General features: G+C 35.7%; 1 protein-coding gene and 1 long non-coding RNA gene across 2 annotated transcripts; one reads left to right on the forward strand and one right to left on the reverse strand.

Moving 5' to 3' along the window:
- Positions 1 to 216: 216 nt before the first annotated feature.
- LOC125198705 lies at positions 217 to 946 on the forward strand. Its single transcript, XR_007172457.1, has 2 exons — positions 217 to 588; positions 731 to 946. It is a non-coding gene; the product is annotated as an uncharacterized LOC125198705 (long non-coding RNA).
- Positions 947 to 6,196: 5,250 nt separating this feature from the next.
- Positions 6,197 to 8,928, reverse strand: LOC125198704 (probable receptor-like protein kinase At5g24010). Its single transcript, XM_048097008.1, has one exon. It carries the CDS (start codon positions 8,862 to 8,864, stop codon positions 6,360 to 6,362), a length of 2,505 nt encoding a protein of 834 aa, XP_047952965.1. The 5' UTR covers positions 8,865 to 8,928; the 3' UTR covers positions 6,197 to 6,359.
- Positions 8,929 to 13,380: the final 4,452 nt, after the last annotated feature.

The following is a 13,380-nucleotide window of genomic DNA, read 5'->3' on the forward strand; positions in this document are numbered from 1 at the left end:
AGCTATGATTTAATTGCTGTAGAAGGATTTTTGAAGGGCCCTAAGAAAGAATAAAGAACAAAACGAAAACACATGTAGGATGCATGCATTTTAAGTATATGTTTTCCTTGAGTCTGATTAAGTATATATTATTATTTTTTTTTCTCAAAAGACTATCTCTACGAGCAAGTGATGGTAGGAGTAAAGAAATTCAAGTTAAACGCAAGAGGTGAACTTTTCTATCCTACATTCTAATGTGGATGAAAATATAAACTTATGTTTGTTATTTGTGCAAATGATGTTGTCTTGCCATAAATGATTTGTTTTATGCCTATCTGTTTGGTTGGAACGTAAGAATCGAATTCGGGTCCGAGTGAGGGTGGTGTCCCTACTCGGATTAGTGTACACAGGTGACCGTGGAAGGTGGCCACCTTCCACGGCACAAAGATGATATAGTGGAGGCCGTTGGGAGGTGGCCACCTCCTCGGCTGAAGAAAGATGTAGGTGACCGTGGGAGAGCACCATCTCCACGGCACTTGGTGTTCAGATATGGCAAAAGAAAGAAAGAACTTAGACTGATCAGTCGAACTTTAGCTCACAAAGAATTTAGTAAGCTCGGGCCTTTTAAGAGAAAACCCTCGAGTGTTACTGTGATGGCATGACAATATTTTCGTTTTATGTATGTATATTTCGGCAATGTGTTCACTGAGTATTTTTATACTCAGCCCTGGATATATTTCTAAATGTGCAGGTTGAGCAGTGACGGTGGAGAATGCTGAGCAGAGTTATGATTTCCCTTTTATTTTAAGTAGAGGCTCTCGGCGGTGTATTTCTCCATACATGTGACCGTATTCATTCCGCTGCGTACTAAGATTTTAGTTAACCTCGATTGTTCTTTTGTACTCTAATAATTATTTATTGAATAGTAAGATTTTCATTCAAGTTTTGGTGATTAAGAGTTTGTTTGTGTTGTTTTCCCCTTTATTTCTAAGTGAATATTAGTCATTGTTTATCCACTTTCTATTCCCGTCTTCTTATTTCCCACCCCTAGTCACGGTTTCCCGACTTTGCTATCCCTAACAAAGTGCGGTCGTGACAATTTGATTCTTTTCATTTCTAATATTATTCATCCATTATACATTATTACTTAATTCAGATAGTTCCATCACTTCAACTGTTAGTTTGTAATTTATTGTACTTCATTTATTTGTTTTCTGACAATATAATGATACATTTATTTGTTTGTAATTAATTACTTCATTATAGTAGGTTTGATACTTCATTTCAGTGGTTAATTATTTCATTACATGTGGTTATAACTTCATCAAGTATGTTATTTAGTTCATTAAAAATATAATTTTTTGCAAACTATGCATACAACACGGTTCAATCCATATTACTTCATTACTTGATGTTATTACTTCATCAAGTGTGTTATTTAGTTCATTAATATAATTCTTCATAAACTATGCATATAATACAATTATGTCCATATCACTTCATTATTTGAGGTTATAACTTCATCAAGTGCGTTATTTAGTTCATTATAATATTAATTCTTCGCAAACTATACATACAACGCAGTTCTCCAACTGTTTCTTCTCCACTCCCAAAAATTCATTCAATCTACAATGAAGATTTCCACCAGAAATCCTTCAAAATCAAACCGGATGACGATAAATAGTTCTCGAAGCTTCTCTAGCCCGAATCAAGTAATTTATGCATTTCTTTTTTTGAAGAATTCTCCCAAGTAGTGTTTTTATTTTGCACTGTATGCTTGCTAGTAATCTGCATCACAACTAAACAATACGAAACAAGAAACAAGAAGAAACACACTCCAAGATTAACACAACCAATCATATAACTCAAATGTCGTGGATTTGGCAGAATTATTTTCTCACTTTTATTCAATTCAGTCAAAAATATCGAGCCTCCTCATGATGGAGATTCTCCATTGCTAAATTGGATAAACTAATTAAGGCTGAAAGCTGCTAAAGTGGATTATGCATAGCTCAAAACAACAACCAATTTAGCTAGAATTCAGAAACTATAAAACAAATTAGGATTCAAACAAAAGCCCCAACGTTTCAGAGAGAGAGAGAGAGAGATAGTAGACAGAGCAAAATTCCCATGGAAGTAATATTCAAACAAATTTCATAATCTGCAAACAATCGAGAACCACAGATAACCATAGATGTAAAACTACATCATAGTTGTTGTTTTCCCTAAATCTGTGACTTAGGTGAATGACCTAGTCAAATGAAGTAATAACCTAATAAAATGAAGTAATGACCTAATCAAATGAAGTAATATAGAAATATAAATAGTGACGATTTCCACACTTCTTCAATCAGCTTTCTCCACGCTGCTCTTGCAGCTTCTTCTTTTTAGCCATCAATGGCAGCTTGTCCGGCAACCTCTCCGGCCCATTCTCTATGGCCCCATGACCTTATCAATTATCTCCTTTTGCATCTCCTTATTCACAATCTTCCATGTGCTGAACCGATAATGTCGACGTCATCGGAGTTGTTCTCTGTCAATTCCTCGACGATGTAATCTCGATTTCGTAATCGATCGATTTTCCGGCGGAGTGCTTGGAGGCGAACAACTTGAGGGATCCGTAGGGAAGTCTCTGTCTGAAATAATGAGAGGAACTCCTGACAGCACCAGTGACTCCGACGATGGAGACGGAGGGGATGTCATTGCAGAGAGACAAGCTGAAGGAGAAAGGGGAATTGGGGTCGGGAAAGGTGAGAGAGAATTGTAGTGAGAGAAGTGGGTTAGATTTGGGAAGGGAGGAAGAACTGCATATTCCGGAAATACCCTTTTACCAATTTAATTAAATAAATAAATCAGATAATGTATAATTATTAATAACCATTAGATGTGATTAATGAGTGGATGAGATTTGGTCTCTAGTTCGGTCTTTAAGAAGGGTTCGACATTGATCACAACTCTCTCTATATATATATAGTCCCATTATTCACAAATCCAGTCTTAAAGACCGAACTAGAGACCAAATTAGGGCCCTTAGATCTAGATTTTAATGGATGAGATTAAACCACGCCTCATGAATTTCGCTACTTCATTATGTAAGCAATATACTTCAAATTAGGGGTATTTCGGTCAAATTACATCCAGGGTAAAAAATTTCAACGTTGCTTCTCTTCATTCACGCTGCGCATCTTCTTTCTCATCTCTCTCGCTCTCTTCTTCTCCAAATCGAAGAATTCTTCTACAAATCGACGCATTTTCTTCTACAAAGCGACACTAATCTTCTTCTCCAAATCGACGTTCATTTCTACCGCAAATCGACGCTCATTTCTACTGCAAATCAATGCTCAAACGTTGTTTCTCTGCCAAAATCGACGACTCCACAACTTCCTCTTCTACAATTGATGACATCTCAAACCTATTCAGGTCGAAATGTGATCTGTGGTTGACACTCAAAATGTTGACACTCGCAAATCGTTTACCGAAGGTGAAACTGCCGATTTGCTTGGAGTATCTGTGGGGTTTCAATTGTGATTCGATCATGAAGAGACATAGTAGAAGAGGAAAGCAGTCTAAGGTAAGAGATGGTTGCTTGGAGTTGTGCCTTTGATGTGTTCGTAGAAATGTTTCAAAGAATGTAGAGGTTTGATTAATTCATATACGGTGAAAACGCAGGGAAACTTGGTTTTTCGTAGGTATATGACATTTGCTTGATCAAATACTGGAATGAAGTAAAACCGTAGTCCAATGAAGTAATAATGTTTTAAAATGAAGTAAAATCCTACTAGAATGAAGTAAATATCTATTCATTTTTAATTTATTATATACCGGATTGATTTGTGTTTGTTATAATTTTTTACTAACAACAGTTAGTTTTTATGTTTTATACTAGTGTCTGGTTTTATTTGCCAAATAAAGTATATGTCCAAGCCTGGTCGTAGATGTGCCAAATGAAGAAATAAGGATTTGTCCAAGCTTGGTCGTACATTTGCCATATGCTACGTGGTTGGTCGGCATTCAAGGAATTGTGACAAAACAGATGAGAAGAAAAAGCAACTATATAAGTAATGAGTTGTTTTATTGATATTCTCTTGTTAGGATTTTGATTTTCTAAAAATGTGATACATTTATTTGTTTGTAATTTATTACTTCATTCAAATAGGTTTGATACTTCATTTCAGTAGTTAACCACTTCATTTTGATACTTTGTTACTTCATTCCATTTTGAATTTGAATCTGTTTAACTTTCTGCAAACTTTAAAGTGAATAGACTATGAAGTTTTTTATTCATATGTTAATATTGAACCTATTCATTTAAAGAAAACTATATATGTCTGCATTATTAAAGTATTTCCACATCCACAGTATTTATTATGATGTATTTGTATAGTTTGTTGTCGTTTAAATTTTTGAAGGTAAAATAAAATCTCATTTCAAAAAACACATAATAACTCTACTTACGAAGTACTTTTATGCATTTTGTTTCATTATTTATTAACCTTCCAATCTCTTACCAAATAAAATATACAGTATATGATTAAGATTATCATGATAAGTGTTCTGTTGGACAATCATTTATCAATAGTTCTTGTCTTGTTTTATGTTGACTCAAAGTAGTGAACAGAAGAAATGAATTAAATCATTTACGAGATAAAGTTTATAAACCAATGATATAAAGGATTCAAGTGTAGATGCGGACAAGTGATCACTACTTCATTTATACATGCATTTACTTCATCCAACAAGTATATCACTTCATCACAATAGCTTTTTACTTCATCGAACTTCAGGAGGGTTATTACTTTAGTTCACAACCTTATTAAATAAGATTATAACTTCATCAATTAGGTTATTTAGTCAATACAGGTACAAGTCCAACTGCACACTTATACATAAACACAATTCAGTTCATATTACTTCATTACATGTGATTATAACTTTATCGAGTATATTATTTAATTCATTACAATTATAATTCTTCGCAAACTATGCATAAAACAAAGTTCAGTTCATATTACTTCATTACTTAAGGTTATAACTTCATCATATGCATTTTTTAGTTCATTATAGTTACAATTATTCACAAACTATGCCTACAATACAGTTCAGTTCCTATTACTTCACTAACTCATTCTCACTCACATTTTATTTTAAAACTAATATATACAAGTAGGACCCACATGTCACTAATTTTTTCAACCCACTTTCTGTTACATTTAATAAAACCCGTGTCAATTCAAATGGTGACTAATTTTGGGGGACGGGGGGAGTAGGAGTTTATTTTTCTTTTTGGGATATCTCATCCTAAATGACACATTTCTTAACTCTCTCTCTCTCTCTCAGTTAAGTGATAAGATCTATAACAATTTATCTCATCTATTTTATTCAACCCTAAGTAATAGGAGTATATTTTCCTTTTTGGGATATCTCATCATAAATAACACATTTCTAAGTAATAAAAATGTCACTCTCTCTACTTTTTCTCACTCTTATTTTACCATATCTCCACTTACCTCACAAAACAACACTTCAAAAAATCTTGTATCGAACAAGAAATGCTTCACTTGGAGTGTGATGAAGGAAGTAAGTTTTTTCATGGCATCTCCTAAACTTAGGGAATGAAATTTTTGTTCTTGAGTAGATAAATTTAGGGATAATAGTTATATAAAACACGAAGTTTGATCAAATTCAGATCTGTCTCATGAAATTTTGAGCAAAATTTAGAATACTAAATCACGAAATTTCATTTTATTCTTATTTTCTCATCTATGCATAAATCAACGTAATTTTATGATAGTAAAGACGACAATATGTTAATACAATAAGAAGAAAAATATAAAAGAAAAAATACTTATATTGATAAACACGTTGTTTTGAATATCGTTAAACAATAACTTTTTTGGATGGATGAGACAATTGAGAAAAATTGAAACTTTATAATTTAATATTTCAATTTTAAAATTTATGGGACATATTAATGTTTGACCAAATTTTTAAAATTTAAAAGGCTGTTAACAAATAAATTTAACATACTTGTCATACTACTACTATTTATGAAATTCTTCTCTCTAGTTTTAATTGAAGTGAAAACACATTTGATTTTTTTTGTTTGCCAGAAAATAATCGCATGCTTCAAAGATATAAGTACTTATTTCTAGTACTCCTATCATACTTCATGGATTGTGGTGCCCTTAGCTACCCTTGTAACTTGAAAGAGATGTAGTGAAGACACAATTAACCAATTCATTGTTATTAGTAGGAATGGTTGGGTCTTACAAATTATAATTCAAGAGACCAAATATTCCACAAAAATACATTTTATCCCAATTCGAAAGGCACACATATGACATACCCATGAGGCAACAAACACTAGACATATTTAAGTCTCACCTCGCACCATCCATATCCAGCAACGAAAACACCTCACTCCCATTTGGCTGACTCGAAAATACACCGCTGAACGACCGACTAACCGAGTCCTCCTCCTCAACCGTGAAGCTGTCCGTTGGCAGCCGCTTAAGGACCTGCATGGGCACGCCCCATGACACCTCGGTCGTGGTGTCCTCATACGGCTGCCTCGGCACGGCCGAGTGCTGAAGCTGGCGGCAGTACTCCAAATCCCACAACACATCCACCATATTAGGCCTATCCGCCCCATTTTCTTGCAAACATTTCTCCACAGTCTCCCCAAACTTCCTCAGTGAATTCGGATTAATCTTCCCATCAAGACAAGGATCCACAACCTTCTCCAACTCCCCCTTCCTTTGCCACACCATTCCCCAATCCGCTAAGTTCACCTCCTCCCTCGGCAGGTCCTGATCAACCGCTGGCCTCGCGCATAGCACCTCCAGCAGCACCACCCCGAACGAGTACACATCCGAATTCTGCGTCAGCTGCAGGCACCTAAAGTACTCCGGATCCAAGTACCCGAAGCTGCCCTTCACCTCCGTACTCACATGAGTCTGATCAAGCGGCCCGGAATGAGACAGCCCAAAATCAGCCACCTTCGCCACGTAGCTCTCGTCCAACAAGATGTTCGTCGACTTAATGTCTCTATGAATGATCGTCCCGGTAGATCCCGTATGCAAATAATGAATCCCCTTCGCTGCCTCACAGCATATCCGCAGCCTCTCGTCCCACGAGAGGCTGTGTATCACATCCCCATACAAATGCTCCCTCAAAGTCCCATTCTCCATGAACTCATATACAAGTATCATCTCGTCCTTCTCGTTGCAGTAGCCAATGAGCGAGACGAGATGCTGGTGTCGGATCTTCGACAAAACCCTTATCTCCGTGTGAAACTCCTCGAACCCCTGCCCGTGCCCTGCCTCGCTCCTCTTTATAGCCACTTTGTTTCCGTTCCATAGCGTCCCCTTGTACACCTTCCCGAAACCCCCCTCCCCGATCATCAGCTTCGCGTCAAAGTGCTTCGTCGCGAAGAGGATTCCGGACAGCGGGATCTTCAGCCCGAGGTTCAAGTCAGCAAAGGGCGTCCCGGTCACCGATGTCCGAGCAGTAGTCCTACAATAAGAACTCCCCAACGGCCAATTCAAAACCCCATTCTGCTTCACCTTCCTCTTCCTGAATCGAAGAAACACTACACCAAACACTACCAAAACCAAAACCAAAACCAATCCACCAATACACAAACCAAGAATCAGAAACAAGGCTTTCCCAGAACCATCTCCAGAATCAGAGGCCTTGTCTCTGAGAAGCTCCATTATCTCCACACCATTCAACATTGCATTCTTAACATCCGATTCAGAATTAGGGCCAACGCTTACATTCACAAAACCGGAATCATCGGTTTCCACCAACCGATCAATATAAAACGGAGCTGCCCCCTGAGAATATTTATCCCAGGGATACACCACAAAAGGCTCATCACCATCGATAGAGAGATTGAATTTAAATAAGTCATTCGAGGTATCACTAACAATGTCACAAAAATGCAACCTCAAGAGATGGCTAACTCCCTTCTTAACCTCAAACCGCCACGAGATATTATTGGAGCTATTAGCATTCATCTCTCTAGCAGTGTTGTAAACAGAATCAGGAGCAATGAATGGCGTAGCTCCACCGTCCTGATACTTAATCTCATCAGTGTAAGGGTCGGACTTGGAAGTGTTTCCGGGGAGCAAATACGGATCGTCGGGAACCCAATACCTCATCAGCGTGTCAATGTCCCGCGTAACGTTCTCGCCACCGACGTTAATCCTGTGAAGAATCCGCAGCGTGAAATCGCCCAAAACGCTGTTATAGCCTCCGTTATTTCCCTGATCACTCACGCGAGGAATGGGAACGGCGTAGTATGGAATTAGCTCCGGCGGCGCGAGGAAGACTTCAATTGCGTTTACGAATGCGGAAGATCGGTCTTTTTGAGAAGGATTGAAGTTGATCTTCAGCTTCCCTGCGGATGCATTGATTAAAAACTCTTCTACGATTGGGAATCCGTAGCGGCCGGCGCTCTGCGCGGTGAAATTGGAGAGGAGTGAGAAGCCGGCGGCGGAGACGTGGAATTGGGGATTTTCGAGGGAGGGGAAGGGGAAGAAATGGAGGCGTAGGATGTAGGTGCCGGTTTGGTCTAAATTGAGGTGGTAGGAGGATGGTTTTGTGAAGACTCTTGCGGTTTGGTAGAGTTCGTGGGTTTGGTTTGCGGCGGAGGAGGTGGTGCCGGTGGAGGAGAGGGAGAAGGTGGAGGGATTTTCGTCGCCAGTGAAGTTGCGTTGGAAGGTGTAGAGGTTGGAATGGGAGCCGCAGTTGATGAAGTAGTAGTCGGGGAGAGTACTGTAGGAGGAGGAGGAGGAGGGGAAGAGGAGGGATGAGAAGTGGAGGAGGAAGGTGAGGGAAAGTGATGAGAGGATGTTGCTGTGGGAGTGAAGGAGCTCCATGGATGATTGGATTTTGGGAGAGGAGAATTATTGCAGAAGAGAGATGGGATATTTTAAAATGGTTTGATTGGAGGGGAGAAGAAGATAGAGTTGATGAGCTTGACTTGAAGTTGACTTGGGCAAGTGTTGTGTTGTGGGCCTCACAATTATGGAGTTATTATTCTACACTTATATGCTTTTCAAGGTTCTCTTTTATTTGATTTTTCAGATTTCATTAATTAGAAAAGTCTTCCATGTACATGTTGACGAATTCCCGAATGATCAGAGCAACTTCGGTAAGTTGATTCATGATATTATTAATTGATGTATTTCCTCATGACACACAAACATTAAGTATTACTACCATATTTAATAGTATAAAATTTTTTGCATCATTCGATAGTCGATACACTCTCTCTCCTATTGCCAATCATTGAGGAAAAACTTCAGTCCAGTGCGCATATGTCGGAATGGCAAGGAGAAAATTATTTAGATTAAATATAGTAGAGAAAATAATGAATGAGAAACTGAAAGAGAGTGATTATATTGAAAATAGGTTTTCTTTTCCAAAAAGAGAGATCCACTTATCTGTTTTTAAGTGATGTATTAGGATATATAGTAGGAAGGGTATTTGGTGATCTTAAGAGTATCCACTGTAGAAGAGTCGCATGCTCGGGCTCTCTCGTGGCCTGCCTGCTGAGGAGCCAGCGCTTCCCTATTTTCATTTTTTAATTTTTATTTTATTTTATTAATTCTATAAATCTACCCATGTTCCCCATTTTTTTACCTCGTTCCAATCTCCACTCTTTTCAATTTATCTCCAATTCTACTTTGGTTTTAATTTTTGTTTTTATTAAATAATGCATTTTTTTAATTATTATAGTCCAATAATTTTATTGTAGTTAAATTAAAATATACACAAAATGAAAAAAATATTTATTTGGTGGCTTGGCATATTCACTATAGTGTAAAACATGGGCGTTGGTGGCTGCATCGATTTTATGGTAGCCGCCAACTATAGTGGACACCCTTATCGTCCCTCGACAATCGATGTTGTCTTCAAGAAGAAGTTCAATTTGTTTTTGTTTCCTTCTACTTGTGTGATATTTTGGATGAATGCACTTTGTGTCAACCTGTCATAATTTATTGAAATGTCATTACTTAAAATAGAGAAAAGTGGGATAGATTTTGGTCTTCGGACAACTTCAACTATACACCAAAATCCATTTTGGGTATAAAAATCATCTCCATGATCTAGAACTCAAATCCATTTTTAGTGTTTTACTAATTTACATCAAACATGATTGTAAAATACCAAATATGGTGTTATTGCAAAAAATTATGAGATATTGCAAATCAGTTCATTATTATATAATTATGTGAATTAAAACACAAAAAAATATATAATAACAAATAAAGATGTTCGATCTCAAAAGTATTTGACTTGATATGATGCAAAAGAAATGAAATACTCATCTGGACTTGCACTGATCAATTGTGGGAATAAACACAAATTTCTAAGTCTTGATTTTTTTAATTTCATATCCATATTGTGGTATGCTTTATTTTTTGTAATTGTGATATTTTTAAATATATTTTGATTTATGTTTTAATTTTACCATAGCATATGAAGTGTATATTAATTTTCAAGTTAGTGTATTTTTCTAATATAAAGTATATTTAATATATAATAACAAAATTTATTTTATAATTTAATTTATTTAACTTTTTTATATAATGTTGTGGAATTAATGTGTAGTAATTTAAATAAGTAATATAATTGAAAGGGTATAAAAAGTAGGTAGATATAAAATATTCTTTGGGGTTTGAGTTTGGTGTAAATAATTGGAGTAAAATTATCTTTGGTGTTAACATATACTAAAAAATGGGTTTAAATTTGGTGTAAATAATTACAAATAGTCTCCATATCTTCACCAAATTCACCTCTGATTTCTCCTAAAAATTTGAATCCAAAGAAAAGAATATAACATGAATTAAATCAACGAGCAATATAGTACTTTCTAGGTAGAAATTATGTGATGTATTAATGAGCATTGAATTTAGAAAATATTGTGAGAGATATTAAAAAAAAAAAACAAAAAAAAATATCACTTCTTTTGTAGAATAAATTGAAAATAGAAGTGTGATATATATCTTGAAACGGAGGGAGTACTTTTTTACGCAACGAAAAATAGTTGATTTTGGAAGGTGAGTGCACTGGAAACTCGTCATGCTCTTTCTCATCTTTTTATCGTAGTACTCCATCCGTCCATAAAGATTATCTCACTTTGATCGGACACGAGTTTTAAAAAATGTAATGAAAAGTGAGTTGAAAAGTTGGTGGAATGTGGGTCCTACTTTTATATACTCTTCGTCCCACGTTACTTGAGGTGTTTCTTTTTTGTTTGTAATTTATTACTTCATTCAAATAGGTTTGATACTTCATTTCGTAGTTAACCACTTCATTTTGATACTTTGTTACTTCATTCCATTTTGAATTTGAAGTGAATAGACTATATGAAGTTTTTATTCATATGTTAACATTGAACCTATGCATTTAAAGAAAACTATATGTGTCTGCATTATTAAGGTATTTCCACATCCACGGTATTTATTATGATGTATTCGTATAGTTTGTTGTCGTTTAAATTTTTGAAGGTAAAATAAAATCTCATTTCAAAAAACACATAATAATTCTACTTGCGAAGTACTTTTATGCATTTTGTTTCATTATTTGTTAACCTTCCAACCTCTTACCAAACAAAATATGTAGTACATGATTAAAATTATCATGATAAGTGTTCTATTGGACAATCATTTATCAATAGTTCTTGTCTTGTTTTATGTTGACTCAAAGTAATTGTAACACCCGTCTTTTTTTTATACTTTTTCACGTTGAGTTTTGTTTTGAGAAAGAGCGAGTGATAGACTTTGATTAAAATCTGTCTTTGTCTTGATTAGTTGCGAATGGAAATAGTGGATGCTTGACTTGGTCATTGATTAATTGTGTGATGAAAATAGTCGATGAGATTGACGTGAGAATCATCAATGAGAAAATTAGGCGTTCGTCTAAGTACTTGGAATAACACCAAAGTACTTTACAGAAACACCACAACTTAATTAATACTCTAAACTAAATATTTGGGCTTATCTTTCTATCTTCCTTGTTTCTAGTTTTTGTTTCTTTTGGTTGACCGATTTTGAGAAGCCAAAATATTAAATAATTATTCTACTTCTTCTGTAGTCAAATAAATCTCTCCCAATCCCATAACCATACGGTTTCTTCCATAGGGCCGCGTTAAAATAAAACCAACCTTTTAATCCAGAACCCAAAACTATCTCAATATTATTTATTAAAATTATCAACACAAAGACAAAACTTTATCAATAGATTTCTGTTGATAAAATTATGTCTTTGTGTTGAGATTTAAATTTACATGTTATGTTGAGAAAGTTATACTTATATGTTGAGAAATTTCCAACATAATATTGAAGTTCTGGGTTCTTGATTACAGCCCTTCTTCCATATATCCATCTTCCTTAAAAATCTCCAACTAAAACCTCCCCTTATAAATTTCTCCACAATGCAGCTTCATTTTCCTTTTCTATATCTGCCGTTATTTTCGTCTCCTCCACTAGAAGGTATATTCTCCTCCTCAAATTTATTAATGTGAAAACTTCAATTCGCTGATCCCATGGCCAAATTCTTGATATCACAGCATTGAGAGGAGTAGACCGAGAGAGTTGTGGATTTTATTCTTCTTGTTATTTTCTTCTTTCCAAAGGTATAATCATTCCCTTCAATTTTGTGTATACAACTTTCTGGTATTAAATCCATAGCACCATATTTTCCTTTTCTCACAGTTGAGAGGAAGCCGAAATCGAGTAACCTGTGAAACAGCCATCTTCCTTGCAATCTCAAATTTGTTCTCTTTCTTTCTAAAGGTATATCCCTTAATCTGAAATCCTCTCCCCATCATTTCATGACTTAGTTCACATATTCACACATGGGAATAAATTCTTGTGAAATTCTTGAAACTGTTAGTATGATAAATTGTGTGAAAGCCTCGATTCTTAACACTATTAGAAGTTGCCCTTTTGATCTTCCTTTGACCACAGTTCATGGAAATATATTTGTCTGCCCAAAAATGCTTAATCGAACATATGAGAAAAATTAAATAAAAGATGTAGAGAGGAGAAGGTGTCTCCTGCGAATATTGCTGCGTGCGAAAATTTGAGATTTAGAGACTGAGACAGTGAGTGAAAGGAGTGAGTTTTAGAGAGAGAAAGCCATGGTCGTGTTTCTGTTTTTGGGCGATAGTGTGAGAGCTGGAGAGAGAATTTTGGCTAGTTCTTTTGGTGAAGAAGCCGTAGGTGACGGCTGGGACTATTTAACCTGTGAATTGTTATTTTTTTATTTATTCTGAGTTGGATTAGGGAGTATACTTTATTAAATTCTTTTATATAATAAGATTTCTTTTGTTATTCTGTGATAAAGAGTTGACGTGAGGGTGGGAGTATACTTTGGTATATTATT

This window comes from Salvia hispanica, unplaced genomic scaffold (genome assembly GCF_023119035.1).
Source record: "Salvia hispanica cultivar TCC Black 2014 unplaced genomic scaffold, UniMelb_Shisp_WGS_1.0 HiC_scaffold_207, whole genome shotgun sequence".
Lineage (NCBI taxonomy): Eukaryota > Viridiplantae > Streptophyta > Magnoliopsida > Lamiales > Lamiaceae > Salvia > Salvia hispanica.